This window comes from Peromyscus californicus, unplaced genomic scaffold (genome assembly GCF_007827085.1).
Source record: "Peromyscus californicus insignis strain IS unplaced genomic scaffold, ASM782708v3 Scaffold_11__1_contigs__length_118956290, whole genome shotgun sequence".
NCBI lineage: Eukaryota > Metazoa > Chordata > Mammalia > Rodentia > Cricetidae > Peromyscus > Peromyscus californicus.
The window spans coordinates 91,099,913-91,119,541 of record NW_026294402.1 but is presented as its reverse complement, the minus strand read 5'-3'; the positions used below and the strand labels follow the sequence as shown (position 1 = coordinate 91,119,541).

At 49.3% G+C, this 19,629-nt stretch overlaps 1 protein-coding gene across 4 annotated transcripts in view; it reads left to right on the top strand.

The window, feature by feature from the left end:
* Pxylp1 (2-phosphoxylose phosphatase 1) overlaps positions 1-19,629 on the top strand; it is a 70,424-nt gene that overhangs the window by 35,927 nt on the left and 14,868 nt on the right. For 3 of the 4 annotated variants that reach the window (XM_052717556.1, XM_052717574.1, XM_052717565.1), the window contains exons 2-3: positions 1,823-1,954; positions 19,186-19,344. In XM_052717556.1, the coding sequence (XP_052573516.1) occupies positions 1,876-1,954; positions 19,186-19,344 (238 nt within the window). In that variant the 5' untranslated portion in view covers positions 1,823-1,875. Of the gene's footprint in view, positions 1-1,822; positions 1,955-3,202; positions 3,826-19,185; positions 19,345-19,629 lie in introns of those variants that run through there. The other variant, XM_052717583.1, reaches the window with a different exon arrangement.

Sequence of the window (19,629 nt, the reverse complement as noted above, 5' to 3'; positions counted from 1 at the left end):
TCAGGCCTGTAGGGCCCTTCTGACAGTAGGAAGACCCCCAGGGCTGCCTTCGCAGAAGCTCTAGAAGATGACCATGTAGAGGAACAGAATGTTCAAAGATGGTATCAGTCACAAAACAAGATGGCAGAGGAAACCATGAAGAACCAGTTCACTTGATAGTACAAAGATACCAAACTTTTCTCTAAACCTTTCTTCCCATTCCACAGTCTTTATTTGCCTCCCATCCCCAAATTGAAAGGATCACCAAGGCTTGAGTGGAGTTCTCCTATTATCCAGGAGAATGAAACCAGCGGATTGTAAGTTTGAGGTCAGCCTGGGCTACACGGTGATACCCTTTATCAAAACAAAACAAAACAAAAAACCAACAAAACCCCTCAGAATCATTGTATTAGATCATTGAGAGAATAAACCCAATCAGGAAAGATTAGGCACTAAGGGCCTCTGAGACCCATGGCCACAGAAAAAGGCGCCTGTTCTGACCTACCTCGAGTGAGCTTGGCCTGTGTTTGACTAGAATCTGTGCAGATGTTGAAGGAGACATTGCAGCCCACAAGTAAGAACTCCAGAGCCGCAGAGACCTCCCTCCACACCCTGGCACCACTGAGTAACTTCTCACTGGCAAGCTTCAGTTTCCCGTCTGTGCATCAGAAATGTACGCACCAACCTAGCAGCGTGTGAGCAAGGTGACAGTTGGGGCACATGTGGGCACCAGCTTGCACTGTGCTTGGTGATTAGAAACCTCTGGAAATGGATGGCTGTGAGCAGTTAGGAGTCCCTGGCACCTGGAAGAATGGAATGAAGGTTGGTTGCTGCCTAGCAAGGGGCCGCCAAGGTGGTTCCCACAGAGGAGAGGTGCTGGCGGTCCACTCCACTGGGAGGTGGCTGTGTTTTCATTTGTCTTTTAGAAAAAGTACCCTCCCCCCCCCCACCCCCAAATCCTGACATGTCCCTTCCTAAAGGAGGGGAGAGGATGGGGGGGGAGCAAGGGGTGCCGGGCTTTGGCTCTTGCCTCACTCCCAGCAGATAAACTTTCTCATAAGTAGCTTATTGACCCTGTCCACATGCCATGCACCCACCTCACCCTAGTGAGCAGTTTGGTGGCTCCTGGTACATTCAGTCACGCCATCTTCACACTAGCAGGTGAACTGTCTGATTTTGTCTATCCAGGCTCTGGATATTCAAATTCAATCGAATTTGAAATGGGTAAAGACTCGGGTTTGTAATAGCTGTTATAATGTTGTTGTTATAATAGTTTGTTTGTTTGTTTGTTGTTTTTCAAGATGGTTTCTCCGTGTTGCCCTGGCTGTCCTGGAACTCACTCTGTATATAGACTAAGCTGGCCTTGAACTCACAGAGATCCACCTGCCTCTGCCTCCCAAGTGCTGGGATTAAAGACGTGCGCCACCGCCTCCACCACCACCACCACCACCACTTGGCTTATTATTGTAATCTTAAGAATGTTTTCTAAGAAAAATATGGTTTCCAGTGAGAACTAGAAATAAACTCAGTATGCTGGTGAGATGGCTCAGCAGGTGAAGGCAAGCCTGGGGGCCCGGGTTCAAGTCTCAGGACATTGTGAAAATGAAAGGGAAGAACTGACCACATGAAGTTGTCCTTTAATCTGCACAGGTCACTATGGCATGCACACACACACACACACACACACACACACACACACACACACACACACACAACAGAACTCATATGTCAGGCTGATAGAATAAATTACAGTACGCTGTTTTTCCATGGATGGGTTACTTCCAGGTGACAGACCTCTCTTTCTTCTGCAACATTTTGTTCTTTGCCTTTGTTTTCTCCACAGGACGGGTTCCGGATTGGAGGTGAAACCATGAAGAGAAAGTAGAACAGATAATAATGCTTTACCGCAATCGCTTCCTGGTGCTGCTGGCCCTGGCTGGGCTGCTGGCCTTCCTGAGCCTCAGCCTGCAGTTTTGTGAGTAGAGGGCGTTGAGGACCGCAGGAGGGAAGACAGCTTTGCTGGGAAACTCAGGGCCTGGGCTTGTGGGGAGCGAGGAAACGCGGGGCTTGTTCATTGCCGGTGCTCATGGAGAATGGTTACAAGCAAGAGTCCTAAACTGACATCTCTTCTTTCTTTGAGTCCAGGTCTCACTCTGCAGCCCAAACTAGTCTCAAACTAATGCTCCGCCTTCCTCAGCCTCCTAGGCCTGTGCCTCCACACTCACACCCAGACTCATGATACAGTCTTTGAACTTGTACATACATTCCTAAACTGCTTGCTTGTTCTCATTGACATCCATCCCCAAGGTACAGAGGGGCCATCCTGATTTCTCATGCTGAGCAGAGGCATTTGACCCTTAAAGACCAAGTGGCCATTTTATGTTCAGTCACTGATGGGGCTGGAGTAGCTCAGGACAGGGTGGGGAGAATTAGGTTGCTGCTATGAAACCTGGCCCCTGGGTGACAGAGGCCGCTCATGGGAGGTCCCAGGTAGCAAAGTAAGGACTCTGGGGAAGCTTGTCTGTGGGCCTCCCCATCCATCATCTTCCACTGGATCCTTATGCTCATACTCTACCCCAAATCTGTGCTCCCCACACTTTCCATGAGAGGGGCTATCCTAGGGCTCCAATCCTGCCTCAGTTTCTCATTGATTGTAGCCCTTCAGTGCTGGCCCACTTCCCCTGTGTGCCCCCTGCTTGGCCTTCTCCAAAGAATTGGCCTTTCCCTGTGCTTACTGCTGCCACCCAGCGTGGGACAGCTGTTTCCCATCTTCCTTCCACCCTGTCAGCCCTTGCCTCTTCCCCTCTAGATACCCTCCACTGCTCCAAGGGTTTGAGGCTTCTGTGATGTACATCAGGATTCCCTGAGCCAGCTCCCTTTCACTAGTCACGAAGCCTCGCTGTGCCATTTCCCCGTGTATCTCAGGGCCCCACCTGCCCAGCACAGAGTGGGTATCTCTTGAGTGTCTATTGATGAATGACTCTCTCTACTCTGAAAGCATCTCCCTTTCCTTCGGAGTCTGTGTACTGGAAACTGAGGCGGTGCTGGCACAGCACTGAGAGCTGGTGTGTTTGCTGGCTTCTCTGTTTACCACCTCACCCCGATGGGTGGGAGGCAAGTGTTTGTCACCCCCAGGAGCTCTGTGGGGAGGTGGCATTTCTGTTTCACTCTGAGTGGCAGAAAGAGGAGTAGGTGGCTTGGTGAGTGGGAGGTGATGAGTGCAGAGGGATGTGGGGGACTCGGCATCACGAGTGGGTGGTTCGAAGAAAGGAAGCCGTGAGCAGGCTTGCCCGATTTACCACCAGAGTGGTACGGGCTCACCTCTGTGCACGCGACAGGCCATTCTAACAGTGGAGAGGCTTCAGAATGCTTACCTCATCCTTCCAGCATTGGAAGTGCTCAAGAGAAGGTGGCCATAGACGTGCAAAAATACCCCAGATGGCCAGTGGCCTGCAAAAAATAGAAATCCTTTCCAAAAAGGGGGTTTGACTTTCAGTGGTTTCGTTGTTTGTAGCTTTTCATTGGAAATTTTCCACCGTTCGGTGAAGGAGGTGGGACCTGCCTACAGTCAGCCTGGGCGGGTTGTGAGGGGGAAATGTGGCTCGCTTGGGTTCCCCAGGCATCTCGCATGAGCTGGCCTGGGTGGCACTGAATGGCCCTGTGTGTCTTGCTTGTACAACGCTTCTGAATGTTCGTCTGTTAGGAGGGCCACTTTTCAGCCACACTTTTTTAAGGGAAACTTTGCAGAATAAATTGGCCTGGCTGGACTTGAGCTCTTTATTCCGGAGTACCTTGCAGTTCAGAAAGCTTAAGAAATGGACGTCCGTGCTGCTCTTCTCCTTCTAGGTAAACTGCAACTTTGGAACCTGCCTGTTTCTGTAGAAATGACACTTAGTTGCTTTATTTATTTGATTGCTTTATTGCTTGCTTATTACTATAGTATAAGAAGCTTTATTGATTCACAAAACAAAGACTGACTCAGGCTTTCGTTCTTACTCTAAAACATACATGTGTTTTTTCTTTATTGCTCTCTTTGACAAACTTTTTGAATACCATGTTGGCAGTGTTATTATTTGAAACAATATAGTTGAGTTTATCAACTATAACTTTTTGTATGCTTTAATTAAAAAGTATGGTTTCATTTTCTAAAACTATTGTGTATCTTATTACATCTTGTTGGTAGATTAATTTTCTTGTTGATATTTTGGATATGGAAACATTTTGACGAAGGTTAGGATGTAGAAATGGGATTGTTTAACATGGATTATTTAAACAAGCATGTCTCTGGGTGGACAGAGAACGTGAATAGTCAAGCCACACACATCTGTTAAGAGCTTGGGTGCTCAGCGTTGTGGAGGGGGTAGGGAAGGGCCCAGACAGCACAAGGCACTGTGCATAACTTCTCAACACGTCCATCTTCAATAATACTAATGGCTTACCTGTGCTGAAGGTCCTTAACAAAGTTACTTGTTTGTTTTTATATTTTCAGTTCCTTAATGTTGAAATGTATACAGTGGGAAAATAACTTCTCAAGTTCAAGGATCCTTTGTTTCAACCTGGAAAGACTGTTAGGATCCGAAGACATCTGAATCATTCCTTTCCGCTTTTTCTGCCCATTTCTAATCACTCATTTTTCCTGTTTGCCGCATTCCTTCAATGTGTATTTTGTGCTCACTTCTCTGTGTTCTCATCAGCATTCCCCAAATGGCGGTGTGACAGGCACACTCAGGCTCTGAAATTGTGGCCTTGATTTGAATGTTAGCTTCCTCATTGAGCAGCTGTACTCTGGGCCTTCCTTCGTAAGAGAGTTAATCATCATGATTTTGCAAGGTTGGCATGAGAATGGACGCGTGTGGAAACCCCTCGGCTGGCGCAAGCCTCTTAGTTACCTACTGCTCCCTTGCCAAGCTGGGACGAGAATGTAGGAAAGCCCCTGGCTCGTGGCAGCTGCTGTTTCTTCTGTAAAATGGAGCTAATCATTATGGTTTTGCAAGACTGGTTGAGAGCTGAGAGCTTTGGGGAAAACCCTTGGCCACAGAAGCACACTAACCGTAAGTCTGTGGGCAAACCAGAGTGCCACCAGAGTGCGATCTCACGGTATTCTGGCATCCCAGAAGGCAGTCAGAGCTTATGTGACTTCAGCTTTTTGGTGAAAGAAAACTTGAGATTTACCATCCATTTATTTGCTTTTAATCAGAGCACATTGGCTGACAGTTAATCTATATGGTGCATATGGCACTCATCAGGGAGCATCCTCTTGGGCAGTGTTCATCTGCAGTCGTGAAAACTAGTATTGTCTTCAGTGTCTGAAGCGTCCTTTCTGCAAGCAGCGTTGGCCTGTTCTGTATGACCCGGATGGACACTGAGACACGTTTGCATTAGGCATAAAGCTTCTGAGGAGTCAGTGTTGTGTCAAGGTGGCGTGGGTGGTGTATTCTCCTCACAGGAGTCAGCACACTCTGGAAGGTCACTCTAAGGAGTAGAGTGTCAGGCTGGACATTTTGTATCTTTAAACTCTAAACTGTAAAATTTTATTAATTTTATCTTTCCTTATTGATCCAGTGCTGGGAGTACGTGCAGCTTTGTTCTTTAGCTAATATTTCTGAGTTGTCGCTGGGCTGGGAGTTCAGTCCCTCTGCAGCCACAGGCCCCTCTCTGACCAGTGCAGGTACATCAGGAGCAGCGACTCAGAATGCAGTGTAGTGCTGGGCAGGCAAGGGGTGGGGCATGGCGGGATGGATAGAGCACCGAGTCTGGAGCCTGACTGTGGACCAAAGCCCTGTCCTGCCACTGACCAGCTTTCCGAGCTTAGAGAAGCTGTTTGCCTTCTCTGTGCCTCAGTTTCCTCTCTGGTAAGTGAGATAGTGACCGATAGAGTTGGTAAAGGACTCTGTAACCTGCAGTGCAGTGCTTGGCACATAGTAACCCTGATGTGTGTTAAGTGAATTAAGATCATGTATGTATGGCAGAGTGTTGTGGCAGGATAGAGGACAAGGACGCTGTCCAGTCTGGGGAATCGGGGGACATCTGAGGTCATGCTTGAGGGAGAGTAGGGACATCTGAGGTCATGCTTGAGGGAGAGTAGGACAGGGGGCATCTGAGGTCATGCTTGAGGGAAAGTAGGAGTTGTCTGGGGAGGACACTAGAGAAGGGTGTCCCTGGCAGATGGAGGCTGTGCAGAGGCAGAGCAAGGGGGAGCCGCAGCGGCAGAGACACCGCTGTGCAGTCAGCGTATTGGAGAGCGCACAGCCCACTTCTGTTTGTTCCAGAATGTAAACATCTGAGTGCTGGGGTCGGCGCTGCTCTGGCACACTCCTAAACAAGCAAACAAAAATGTCTGTGGTCCTCCCTACAGAATCTGACTCGTGGTGGGAACAGAGCCCAGAAATCTGTGTTAGGAATCAGCAGCCCCCGGGTGTGGCTCATGTATAGTGTGAACTGGTGGGAGGGTGACACCGGGTGACGCAACTCAGCGGCTGTTTCAGTTACGCAAAGACTGGGAGTGGCTCAGATGCAGGCGTTAGCCTCGGAAGGAAAGAGCAAAGCCTGGCACGTCACCGTGTGCATGGGGCTGTATAAGGACTCAGGAGGTATGATGGGATGGAGGGACGATACCTTGACACCCAGGAGTCTGGCTCGGGCAGTCTCTGGATGCCTTGCTCATCCACATATTCCTTCAGAGGTCCCCTGCAGTAATCCACTCGGAAGGAAGATACAAGCTGAGGGAAATGAAACATCCAGACAGACGTGGAGAGAGGAAGAGTGCTCTGGACAAGAAAAGAAGTGTGCAAAGCTCAGAGAAGGGCGGTGGGGCCGGGGGTCAGTGTGGTGCACAGGATGGCTGGAGGCATATGAGGGCTGCATGGATGCAGTGCCCTGCCCAAAGTGGATCTCGGTGGAAGGCCTAGGGAAGAGCGAGTCTGCAGCCACTGTCTGTGGTTTGTGTTGACCATCAGGCAGTCTGGACTGGGAAGAACCTGACCGTGTAGAGGCTGTGAACTTGTTTGGTTTGGCCCAGCCAATGTTTTCAGGTTTTAAAAATTGTTTACCAGTTTCACATCAATAAACTTTCAGCTCTTGTTTGAAAAGTCATTCTCCCTGGCATCTGAGACCTCTGGCTCCATCCTGCTCAGTCTCTGCGACAGCTGTATTTTTCCCTGGGAAAAGAAAGGAAGGTGGGCCAAAGATGAGATCCTGGGGAGACAGCAAGAGAGGGTGGAGGGCGACAAGACAGCTCCAGCTGGGTGGGGCTGCTTAAACAGGAGCAGTTCAGAAGCCGGGGAGGGAGGGAGGGAACCTTCGTGAAGGTCTCAGGTGGGCAGACTAGGAGTCCGTGGAGAGAGTGGAGTGTGTGTGTGTGTGGTGTGGTTCTGTTGGCACCTTCTGTCAGCGGAGCCAGCGTCTTCCTGCAGTCCCCGGACCCCATGCTCTGTCGCTGCCCTGCATGCTTTGGATCCCAGGTCGACTGGGAAAGAGAAGAACATTTGGTAGAGCCTGTGAATTCAAGTGGCCTCTGCACAGAGGAGCAGAGGAAGCAGCAGTGACGCTGTCTTGATTGTTTAGATTCTTTTTTTTTAATATTTTATTTATTATGTATGCAGTGTTCTGCCTGAAGGCTAGAAGAGGGCGCCAGATCTCATTACAGATGGGCCTCTGAGCCAGTTCTCCAGCCTTTAGATTCTCGCATCCTCGACCTCATGTGCTCTTTATAGACAGCCGCCGTCGGTGTGTACAGACTGGCGGTCTCTGAAGGCCTGTTGTGTATGACACACATAGTCTTACTGATCACAATACAGGTAGGTATAGGATAAAGGGAGTTGAGATTACGTAAGCCTGTTGGCTACAAAACAGTATGGAGCCTGTATCCGGGCAGAGGACTGGACCATCCTCTGCTCTTTCTCTTGTGTTCATTTTATGAAGGAAGGCATGAACTCTAGCAGTGTGCGTGAACTGGGGTGTTTGGAAGACCTTTGTGTGTTTCCATGGTCAAGGGTTAGAGACCGAAGCCTTTGGAGAGCAAGGAGTCCAGGCTGGCGAGGTGGCTCAGTAGATAAAGGTGCTTGCTACCAAGACAACCTGAGTTTGATTCCCAGATCCCACACGGTGGAAGGAGAGAACAGTTATCCTCCGGCTCTCAGAGTTGGGGGTGAAGGGGAGCCAGGACACAAGAAGTGAGGGAGCCAGGTCCCTTTCATAGTTCTTTTCCATGCCCTCTCTGGCCGTCTCTAATTACTATTTCCATTGTGATTTGGGGTCTTTGGTCTTCACACCACAATGGGCCTGTTGGGTAGCAGCCAGCCTGTGTCCCTCTAAGGAATGTAGTTTCTGGACCTCTCTCCGAGGCTTCATGTGGGACCCAAGCTAGGTCCACTGAGGGACCCCTCACACTCCAGCAGTTGATAAACTTAGGTCCCCGTGGCAAATGCTGGGGAAAGAAGTCGAGACAGCTAGCTTGTAAATGGCCTCCAGCCTGATAGGACCTGCGGAGTCCCCATGCTCTGCCATGGCCCACTGACTCACGCAGGCAGCCAGCGCCGCAGACACTTACTGACTTGCTACATCTCTTACTACTCCATAATGTTGGCTCATGATGAGGCAACCTTAAAATGGGGGAAACATGAAAGGCAGCATATGCTGGCTCAGTAAGTTCACAAAGGAACTTGAGGTTCAACTGTTGGATCGGTCTTGTCTGTATAAAATCAAGCGCCTGCGTCTTCAGCTGTGGTTTTGGCCTTCCCCACCCCTCCTGTAAAACAAGGCCCAGCCCAGCATTAACACAAGTGACCGAAGGCAGATAGATAACAGAACTGCAGCTTTCTTGTGGTTCTGGTTTTCATGGGCAATTACAGCAGACTTTTTTTTTTTTTTTTTTTTGATCCAGTACAGCTTGGAGACAGGGTGGGCATTTAAGATAATTTTGTGGACTGAGGAGTGCTGAGGAATTGTGGGAATTGGCTGTTAGAGCAGATCATTACTCCTTGGCAGATGGATGAAAGAGAGAGAACTCCAGAGTCCTTTAGGTGACAGGGACAAACTGGAGCAGTGTGGAGGCAGACAAAAGGGTGCTGCCCCTCAGGAAAGGGGTGCTGCCCCTCAGGAAAGGTGCTGACTCAGGTGACCTGAACGCTTGCAAGAGTTAGAAAAGCTGCTGCTGTTGAGGAGGGGGAGGGGAAGGAGACTGGCCCACTGTGCTTCTGGGGTGTGGACCCAGTGACTCCTCCTGATCCCACACTGAAGGAACACCTGGTAAGAAATTATAAGGCAGGGGGTAGGAGGTGTCTGGAGAGAAGACTCTGTGGTTGAGAGCACCCACTGTTCTCTCAGTGGACCCAAGTTCACGCTATCAAGCCGCTCACGGCCACCTGGAACTCCAATTCCAGGGGACCTGACGTCTTCTGGCCTCCATGGGCACCTGTGTGCATGTGGTGCACATTAACTCATGCAGGCATGTATACTTATGCATAAAGAAAAAGTAATTTTTTAAAGAACTTATAAGGAACAGGAATAAACATTTGGAGGACAGATGTGGAAGTGATATGTCTTGGTCCTTTACCATACTCTATGCACAGGTGACCTTAAGTCGTTCACTACCATCCAGATGTCGGTATTGTCAACTTCGTTATACAAATGGAGGTTAGAAAGTGATGTCTGCCCAGGGCCAGGACCGAACCTGACTCCTTGCTTTCTGAACCCTTGTGCTGCCCAGCCCAGGCTGCTTCCCACCAGTAAAAACCATGGACAGACTTAAGTGGAGTCCTATCTGACTGTAGTCCCTGAGGAGGTGACCAGCCCAGGCTGAGGTCCCAACCAGGGCAAGGCGGGCCTGAGTTCGTAAGGTAAAATGCAGCTGGCTAGACCTTGGCCTCAACTGATTCTTGGCTGGTACTGTCACTAGAGGCTTGTGGAGCAGCTGAGCCCAGAGACAAAGATGAAATGACACTGTGTCCTGACGGTGTTTACAGTCCCTGGGATGGATACGCGTGGTTCCCGGCATGGAGCTTTAGTCTGCCAGGTGTCCGTACAGTGGAGGAAGAGCAGACCGGTCACACATGCTAAGGGCGTTGGGGGAGACTGGGCCGTGAAAGCCACCGCTCCCATTGCATCAGTGTCTTCCTTTGGGGCAGCCTGTCTTTTCTGGAAAGGACCTTGTTAGACCTGCTTAGAGTCAGGTTCCTTCCTGTGTTAGTTAGCATGGCGAGAACAGGGCACGGAGGAACCGCATGGATACCCAACTGGACCATAGTGTTGGTATGGAGTGTGTGTGTGTGGGGGGGAGCTGCTTATCTTAGCTAGGGTTTCTGTTGCTGTGATAAAACACCATGACCAAAAGCAACCTGGACAGGAAAGGGTTTATTTCAGCTTACAGTTGTAGTCCAACATGAAGGGAAGTCAGGGCAGGAACCTGGAGGCAGGAACTCAAGGAAGAAGTCATGGAGGAATGCTGCCTGCGGGGTTGCTCCCTGTGGCTTGCTCAGCCTGCTTTCTTGTACATCCGAGGCCCGTCAGCCTGGGGGTGGCACTGTCCACAGTGGGCAGGGCCCTGTCATATCACTAATCAAGAAAATGTCCCCACAGGCTTGCCTACAGGCCAATCTGATGGAGGCATTTTCCTCAGTTGAGGTCTCTCCTCCCGATGACTCTCATTTGTGTAGAGTTGACAAAAAACAGCCGCACATGGCTGTCACCGGGTGTGGGACTTCTCCACAGGAGAAAAGGAGTTGTCGCGTTGGTGCGGTAGCTTCTGCCTGTGCGGAGGCCCATGAGAGTCGGCGTGAGGCACCTGTGGGAGTCTAAGGCTGCAACAGGTAGAAGAAGGCCGGGGTCACTGCTCGAAATACCCGACAGAAACCACTTATGGGGAAAGGTTCATTTTGGCTCCCGCTTTCTGAGAGACTTTGGTTCACCATGAAGGGGAAAGCATGGCAGTTTGAGACTGAGACTGAGATGGCGGGGGTGTGGGAATGTGTTCACGAGGTGGCAGACCAGGAGGCAGAGGACTAGATGGGAGCCAAGACTGACTATCACCTCAAAGGACTGCCCTAGCTCTGTTTCCTCCAGCCAGGCCCCACCTCTTAAAGGTTCCACAGCCTGCCAGAACACTGCCATCAGCCAGGTAACAAGTACTCAAATGTGAGCTTGTGGGGACATTTCTGATGCAAACTGTAATAGCTAGGGATCAGTAGATTTGTGTCTTCCTCTCTGGGTCAAGGCCTTGGTATGGGGAGATGAGCTGACACCAGAGACACTGGCTGGGCGCTCTGGAGGAACGACTCTGGCTGTGTCTGTGCAAGTCGGAGAGATTCCCAGTAGTGAGTGAGCAGGCCCCAGACTCTTGGCTGTAACATACCGGCTGACCCATGCATTACTGCAGGCCAGCCAGAAGCTGGTAGCTAATGGACTGTCTGGGAAGTTATAATGGCTCTGACTCTGGGCCGTTTTTTTTTTTTTTCCATCCTATGGGTCCAGGAATAGAATCAACAAAAGTCAAAACGTAATCATCAGATGCAGGTTTTGCTTCAAAGAAGTTCAAAGCTCTGGCGGTTGGGCCAGGTTCTTGTTAGCTAGGGTGTGTCTGAAGATGGTAATGACCATTCGTGGCACATCTCAGCATTTCCTCCATGGCACAGTCTCCACTGTGTCTTCCCTATCCTCCCAAACCAGGGACCAAGGGGGCACAGGAGGTGTCATGACTGAGAAATCCCCACCCCACTTCCCTTAAGGTTCAAGTGCTTTCCGTTCCCTTTTCTTATTTAATAATGACGGTGCACAGAGGCCTAGGCACCAGCCTGAGGAGTTCGAGCCGGACGTGTGGCCTTCAGGAAGCTCTTTGACTCCCTCTCCACTCACCACCAATGGTGCACTTCTGGGCTGATGGCACTCTGCCAGGACTAGGGTCACAGCACTACCCGCTGGTAAAGCCTGGAGCCAGGGTGGAGAGGGGGCATGGGGGAGGGCTTGCAGGGAGCATTTTGTCATCCTGCTTCGAGGAAGTTTGCTGTTTGCTTCTGAGAGTAGGACGGTCTCTGTTAGGGTTTCTGTTGCTGTGAAGAGACTCCATGGCCTCGGCAACTCTTAGGAAAGGAAACATTTAATTGGTGCTGGCTTAACAGTTCTCGGAGGTTCAGTCCATTATTGCCATGGTGGGAAGCGTAGTGGCACTCAGACAGACATGGTGCTGGAGAGGAGCTGGGAGTTCTGCATCTGGAATCCGGATCGGCAGGCAGCAGGAAGACAGAGACGCTGGGCCTGGCTTGAGCATCTGAAACCCCCAAGCCCACCCCGAGTGAAGCAATTCCTCCAACAAGGCTACACCTCCTAATCCCTGTCAAGTAACACCACTCCCTAATGACCAAGCATTCAACTCTACGAGCCTGCAAGGGCCAGTCTTATTCAAACCACCACAGGGACCTAAGCAGAAGCCTGCCTGACGGGGAATGTTCTCTCTTTTCTTTGAGACCCTGTCAGCATCTTTATTCAAGCAGTGTGGGGGTGTGGACAGGATGAATAGATGATGGAGGAGACGAGGTGGCTAATAAATCTTCCTTTCTGCTTACTGATCACACTACAGAGAAAGTGCGTGCCCGTGGGCAGTCAGGCAGCACTCACTCTGTCACCCATGTTACTCATAGTGGCACTGTAGCCCCAGGGCACACGCTGAGACTCAAGGATTTTTCCACCTATGCAGAGGAATTCGTGATCCTTCCATCTGCCCACTCTCACTCCAATGCCACCCCCACTGTCCCTTTCTCCTTTTCGTCTAAGCTGCTGTCATCTGCTTTGGGACAGCAGTGGGTTTGGTTTGGTTTGGTTTGGTTGGTTTTTCCAGACAGGGTAACCACCCTGGCTGTCCTGGAACTCCCTCTATAAATCAGGCTGATCTTGAACTCACAGAGATCCACCTGCTTCTGCCTCCTGAGTGCTGGGATTAAAGGTGTGTGCCATCACCACCTGGCTTTGCAACAACACTCTTTCTAGTGGTCCTGGAGAGGGGCTGGTGAGGCAGCTGAATTACAGGAGACACAGGCAAGGGTTGATGGGATAGGTGCCATCTCAGATCCCAGGCTCCAGATAGTTTGTGTGTTCCCAGCTTCTGAGCCTGTCCCGTTACTCACTGTGTCCAGTCCAGAAGAGCTAGCCCCCAAGAGCGCATGTGGCACAAGGAAGGGGGCAGCATCCTCCAGCCTCAAGGACCTGCCCCTCCAGGCCTCCTCCCCAGCCAGCCCCCCTCAAAAAGAACTCTCTGTGTGTCACCCCTTATGGGTCAGTTGGACCAGGTCTCTCAGAGATCTGAAGCAAGTCTTGAGCCAGGTTGCTGACCACAGCAGCCCACTACACATCAGCCTCTCAGAACCAGAAAAGCCTGTCTCTAGCCATTCCCCTCCCAACCCCCCAGGCTGCTTGGGTAACCTTAAGATTCTCCAGAGAAGTCAGTGAAACAGGATCAAAGCAGAGCACTTTGTGTGACTCAGAGCAGACCTTCAGCTCAGCAAGCATTTTTGGAGTGCTGTCCTCTGCTAGCCATTAGGGTCCATCAACATGAAAGAGGTATTTGGGGTGGTGGGATAGCAAACTGGGGCACCCCTGCTTACATGTACTCTTGTATAAGCCTAATTGCAGAAGCTGGATAGACTTATGGGAGAGGGATGTGGAAACTACTTATAAACTCAGTAGGAGGCAGCTCCTGGCAGATTCAGGCAACAGCAATTGCTTGTGCGGAGTTACAAGCAAGCAGGACCATGACTGAGACATGCTAGGGGGTGGGCTCTGAGCAGCATAATGCCGACGGGGTGAATATGGAGTCGAGGAGACATCACATGTACACACACACACACATACACACCCGTGCCTGAGAGCGTCTGTGAGTGCCTGGTGTCTGGAAGAGTCTTCAGAGAACTCCTTGTGGATGGAAATCTTGTCTGGATGACTCCGAGTCACAAACAACGCAGGCTCACCTCAGCAAACTGAATAATGGACAAGAAGGAACCCCAGTGCCAGAGGAAGCAGCAAAGATCTTTCTAGATCATGACCTAATTTTCATTTGTGGTTTTCAAACGACTGCTTCTTTGAGTCGTGGATGAGTCACTTGCTCCCAACCACTGGGCTTCCCAGTTGACCTCCCCAGACCTCACGGTTTGTGCTTTGGGATAATCCAGGATTCTACACTGTCTGTCCTCACACCACTCAAATGTCTACTTAACTGTCCCATGCCTTGGCCTAGGCTCAGAGCAAGTGAGCTACAAGCTAGCCACAGAACCAGAATTCAATAGATTCCATAGAAAGCAAAGAACTGAAGGGGCTACCCAGCCAGAAGGGCCAGCCATTATGCTATCACTGTAGGACCTCTGCTTTGCTGGCAGTCTCCTCACAGTAAGTTAGCTCCAGGCACCCGAGCTGTGCGTTAGCCTCTCTAACATCTACCAGCCGAGGAAAGACAAAGGCTCCAGCTACAGCCAAATTCTGAACTAGGGAATGGCCAACTCCAGAAGTTTTTTTATTGTTGTTTTAGTAAAGCCTGTAAATATGTCCATGTATGTTAAGATCTAGTAATAAATGTTTTTTATGCATATAGAATGCATGTAATATGTGACTACTATAAATCTATCTATGTTAAACTGACACAGGTATTTCTCGGGAAACAAATAAAATGCTTGTCCACATTCGTTCCCTCCATTCCCCAGATGATAGCACATTGCGGCACATCTCCTGAGAGTTGCTGGGCTCTCACATAGGGAAGAAATGCCTGAATACTCCGTGTGATGGTTAATCTTGTCAACTTGATAGAATTTAAAGTCACCATGGGATCAAATGTCAGGACATGTCTGTGAGCGGCTACTATCTAGACTAGGTTAATTGAGGTGTAATGACCCACCCTAAATGTAGGTGGTACCTAATTCCATGGTCTGGGATCCTGGCAGAATAAAAGGCAGAGAGGATGACAGGTATAAGTATATATTGTCCTCTGTTTCCGGACTGTGGGTGAAATGTGGCCAGCTGGCCCCCACTCTTGCCACCACACCTTCTCTGCCATGATGGAATGTGTCTCCTTTGACTGTAAGCCTGTAGCAGGAATCTTAAAGAGTCTTTATTAATAAAACAAACCCGGAGCCAAGTATTGGGGTGAATGCTGGAAGATCAGAGAGACAGAACTAGCCACAGCCACCTCACCTGGCCAACTTCTCAGCTGATCTGTTTTCTCAGACTGGAAGCTTCTGTGTCCTCATCCCAATGTCTCTTAGCTGAATTGCTGCTTGAAAGCCTGAAGCTTAACCAGCTAAAAGCTTAACCAGCCAAATGCTTCTAGTTTCTGGTCCTCATGCCTTATATATGTTTCTGCTTTCTGCCTCACTCCCTGGGATTAAAGGCTCACTTTCTGGGATTAAAGGCGTGAGTCACCATGCTTGGCTGTATCTTTGAATACATGGATTTCTGCCTCTGGAATGCTAGGATTAAAGGCGTGTGCTACCACTGCCTATCCTCTATGTTTAATATTGTGGCTGTTATGTCTCTGACCCCAGATAAGTTTATTAGGGTACACAATATTTTGGGGAACACAATACCACCTCATAAGCCAAAATAGATTACTCCTTCCATAATTTGTTTCTTTCGGATGTTATGCCATAGCTATGAGATACGTAACTAATACAGAAGATTGGTGCTGAGATGTGGGGCCATTGCTGGGATAAATCTGACCCTGTGGCCTTTGGAACTGCTTTGTGGAAGAGTTTGGGTTAGAAAAGTCCTTGAATACATAAGGGTTCTTGATGTGCCGTTCTGGTGAGAGCTTAAGACCGGATGCAGAGAGTGGTGCCTTGGCTCATGAGGTTTCAGAGGGGAACAAAGACTGTGAGAAACTGGAGTAGGGGCTGTCTTTGGGGGTGGTGTGTCTTAGTTACAGTTTCTGTGCTGCGAAGAGACTCCATGACCACGGCAACTCTTATAAAGGAAAACATTTAGTTGGCGCTGGCTTACAGTTTCAGACATTTCATCGATTATCATCATGGCAGGAAGCGTGGCGGCATGCAGACAGACATGGTGCTGGAGAAGGAGCTGAGAGTGCTACATCTGGATCCACAGGCAGCAGGAGATAACAGTGAACCACTGGCCAGACTTGAGCTTCTGAGACCTCAAAGCCCACCCATCCCCAGTGACACTTCCTCCAACAAGGTCACACTTCCCAATAGTGTCAGTCCCTATGAGCTTATGGGGCCATTTTAATTCAAACCACCACAGGGTCCATTCATGTTATATTCTGGCAAAGAATCTGGCTGCACTCTGCCGTGTCCTGAGACCTCTGGTAGAGCTGAATTTAAAAGTAACTTGTTTGACAGAAGAGATTTCAAGATAGGGTAGCAATCAGGCTATGTCCTGGTTACTGCACATTGCTTTTGTCCAGTTCTCTGGTAAGGAAGCAGCAAGTGGAGGGGAGAGAAGATGAAATACGTGCTGTTTGGCCAGGGAGGGAGGGAGTTGAAAGCTGTAGAGAGACAGGTGGTGATAAGCAGCTCTAATTGTTAAGGTGATTATCATCTATGAAGAGTGACCTCTTGCTGTGACTGGGACAGCAGGGGAGGTGTCCTGAGGGCAAGGCTCCACCTTGTGCAAATGCAGATTCCTTTGAAAGGAGAGAACTTACACTGAGAAGATGCTGAGGGGGTTCCCTGCTTCTCAAGCACCTGCCTAGGAAAATGTTTCCTCTGGACCAATACACAGAGGCTGATGCGGCTGGCTGTAGTCCAGTGGGGCCAGGCTCCATCCTGAGCTGGCAGTGGAACTTGGCTGTGCTGTTGTATATTGTAATATGTAACTTTTTCTTTTATAGGCGCGCACAGCTGAGAGATTGCCTTGAGTTCCAGGTGCTACGTGGACTTTGAACTTTCAAACAGTGTTGGAACTATGAAAGATTATGGGGACTTTGGAAGTTGGACTGAATGTATTTTGCATTATAAGATGGCAGTGGGTCTACAGGGATAAGGAATGAGAGGTTTAGACTTAATAAAGAGGGTGTGTTTGGGTGTCAGGTTGACTAGGGGTAGAGTTGTAAGGGTTACTCTTGGTTGTCCGTTTGATGGAATTTAGAATCACCATGGAAACAAATTTTGGGGGATGTTTGTAAGGGATTATCTAAATTAGGTTAATTGGGGTGGGAAGAGCCACCCTAAATGTGGATAGACCTTTCTGTGGGCTGAGGTCCTGAGCCAAGTAAAAAGGAGAAAGCTAGGTGAGCACGTGTATGGCTCTCTGCTCCCTGACACTTGATTTGGAATGTGAGCTCTCTCCTCCTGACCTCTCTCCTCATCATGTCTTCCATGATGGACTGATTCTCTTTAAACTGTGAGCCAAAGTAATCTGTTCTTGATGCTAGTTCATTTATAGGCTGTGTGTGTGTGTTTCCTCCTTCCTTCCTTCCTTCCTTCCTTCCTTCCTTCCTTCCTTCCTTCCTTCCTTCCTTCCTTCTTTTCCTTCCTTCCTGCATGCTTTCTTTCTTTCCTCCTCTCTCTCTCTCTCTCTCTCTCTCTCTCTCTCTCTCTCTCTCTCTCTCTCTCTCTCTCTCTCTCTCTCCACAAAGGGGATTGTATTATTGCCTGGTGACTTGGTTCATCGACTTCCCTTGATTTATCTTGGATTCTTTTTGTTCTTTTAATTCAGATAGAACAGTCTACTCTCTGGATATAGTATTCTCTTCATCCAATGATGTATTTTTAGATTGTTCTCTGGTTTTGTTGCCAGTGGCACTGCAGTGAATGTCTTTGGCCATCTTTGAGTCTGGGGACAGATGCTTTTAGAACAGATTCCAAGGAATAGCATGGGGTCAAAGTCACTCTTTCTGGAAGGTTCCATTTTCCACCCTCATCGCCAGTGTGTGGAAGGGTCACCCCTTGCCAATGTTGGTGTTACTATTGAAGTGTGATTTTCCAACCCGGGGAAATGTATCTCATCAGTGGCTTTCTTTTGTATTCCTGTTTTGCTGGCTGTTGGTTTTTGCACTTAGCCTGTTTGTATCCTTCACTGAACCTTGCCTGTAATGCTCTTCTGTACTTGGGACATCAGGCACTTGTCTGTTATGCATGCTGCAGATGTCTTTCTGTAAGTGTATTCACTGTCTTTATCTTTGCTAATAACATATGTTTGGCAAGGGGAAATTTTAGATATTTATGCAGAAGAAATTAGAGAATTTAAGCTGATGTAGTTTCAGCTATTGTTTGGGTATGTGTGTATACATAAATATAAGTAAATATGTTTTTATTATTTTTGTGGTAGTTGGTAAGCCTCTTAGAAGTCAATTAGATTTGCAGGCTCCCTCGCTTACAAGCATGCTCTTCACTAATAGATGCTAAAAACCTGACTGCTACTGTGAAACTGCAGAAACATTGCCCCGTCATGGAAGGACTGGGAATACTGAGACAGGCTGTCCGTGGAAAGACAGACAGATGGCTGGGTAGCCCCAACCTGCCATTCAAAGAACGGGGAGAGCCTCTCTAGCCCACCAGGAAGAGGATTATGGTTCCCCTGTCATCACCTTCACTGGTTCTGGCCATATGTCCACCCTGCCAAGGGACAGGAGTGCTGTCAGCTTAGCCATTCAGTCTCCCATGGGGCTTAGGGCTCACTGATAGAAAGATGGATGCCAGATAGACAAAGCATTGCATATTACATGACCTGCACTTGGTGGGGAGAGCCAGCCCAGGCAGACAAATGAGAACGAGTTTATTCACTGCACACGTGTGCCGTAGGCTCAGGCTCTCCTCTGTGAAATAATCTCATGAGGACTGGTGAGCAGATTGCCGAGATAGGGCTCTTGGGACCACAGAGTGTGATCGGATGATATTAATCGAGATGTGACACACACACACACACACACACACACACACACACACACACACACACACACACCTTTAGCACCAGTGGACAATGATTTTCCCCCCGATACAGTTACAGGGGCTGAAAGCTTATTGAGAAGAGGGGCTGTGTCCTCAAGCACTTTTAGTTCCGGGAACTTAAGAATGGGGAGTAAGTTCTTCCCGCCTATGCTGAGGGAGGTCTGTTATTCAGGAAGTCCCAGGTGCACTTCTGGAGCGGGAGGCTGGCTTCTTGTTCCACTAAGATCAGCCCTAACTGAAGGAGAGAATGCTTGCAGTGGCATTCAGCCCTCCTTGGGCCACGGCAGCTGACGTAGCATCCGCTTTATCTAGTCTTCTTTCCTTGCAGTCCACCTGATCCCAGTGTCCACAACCAAGAATGGAGGAAGCAGCAAGAGTCGGAAGAGGATCATGCCTGACCCAGTGACGGAGCCCCCCACGGTAGACCCGGTTTATGAAGCTCTTCTGTACTGCAACATTCCGAGTGTGGCCGAGCGCAGCATGGAAGGTAGACCTGCTGTGGAAGCCTGGGCCTCTGTACCCAAGTAGACGTCCTGGGGACTAAGTTCTCTAAGCAGCATTATGCAGTTACAAGAAGCTGGCCAGCTTAGGCTGAAATCCTGCAGCAGCCACTATGCTGTGCCCAGGGATGGGCTCCTAGGTTTTAGTGTACTCTACTGAGTAGTGGAGGTGACTGGTCTCTGGTGAGATATGGGCAAGGCAGACGGGGTTGAAGCTAGCCTGTCCCCTTGGCAACTCAGCTTCTCAGTGTAAATCCACAATATACTTAGTA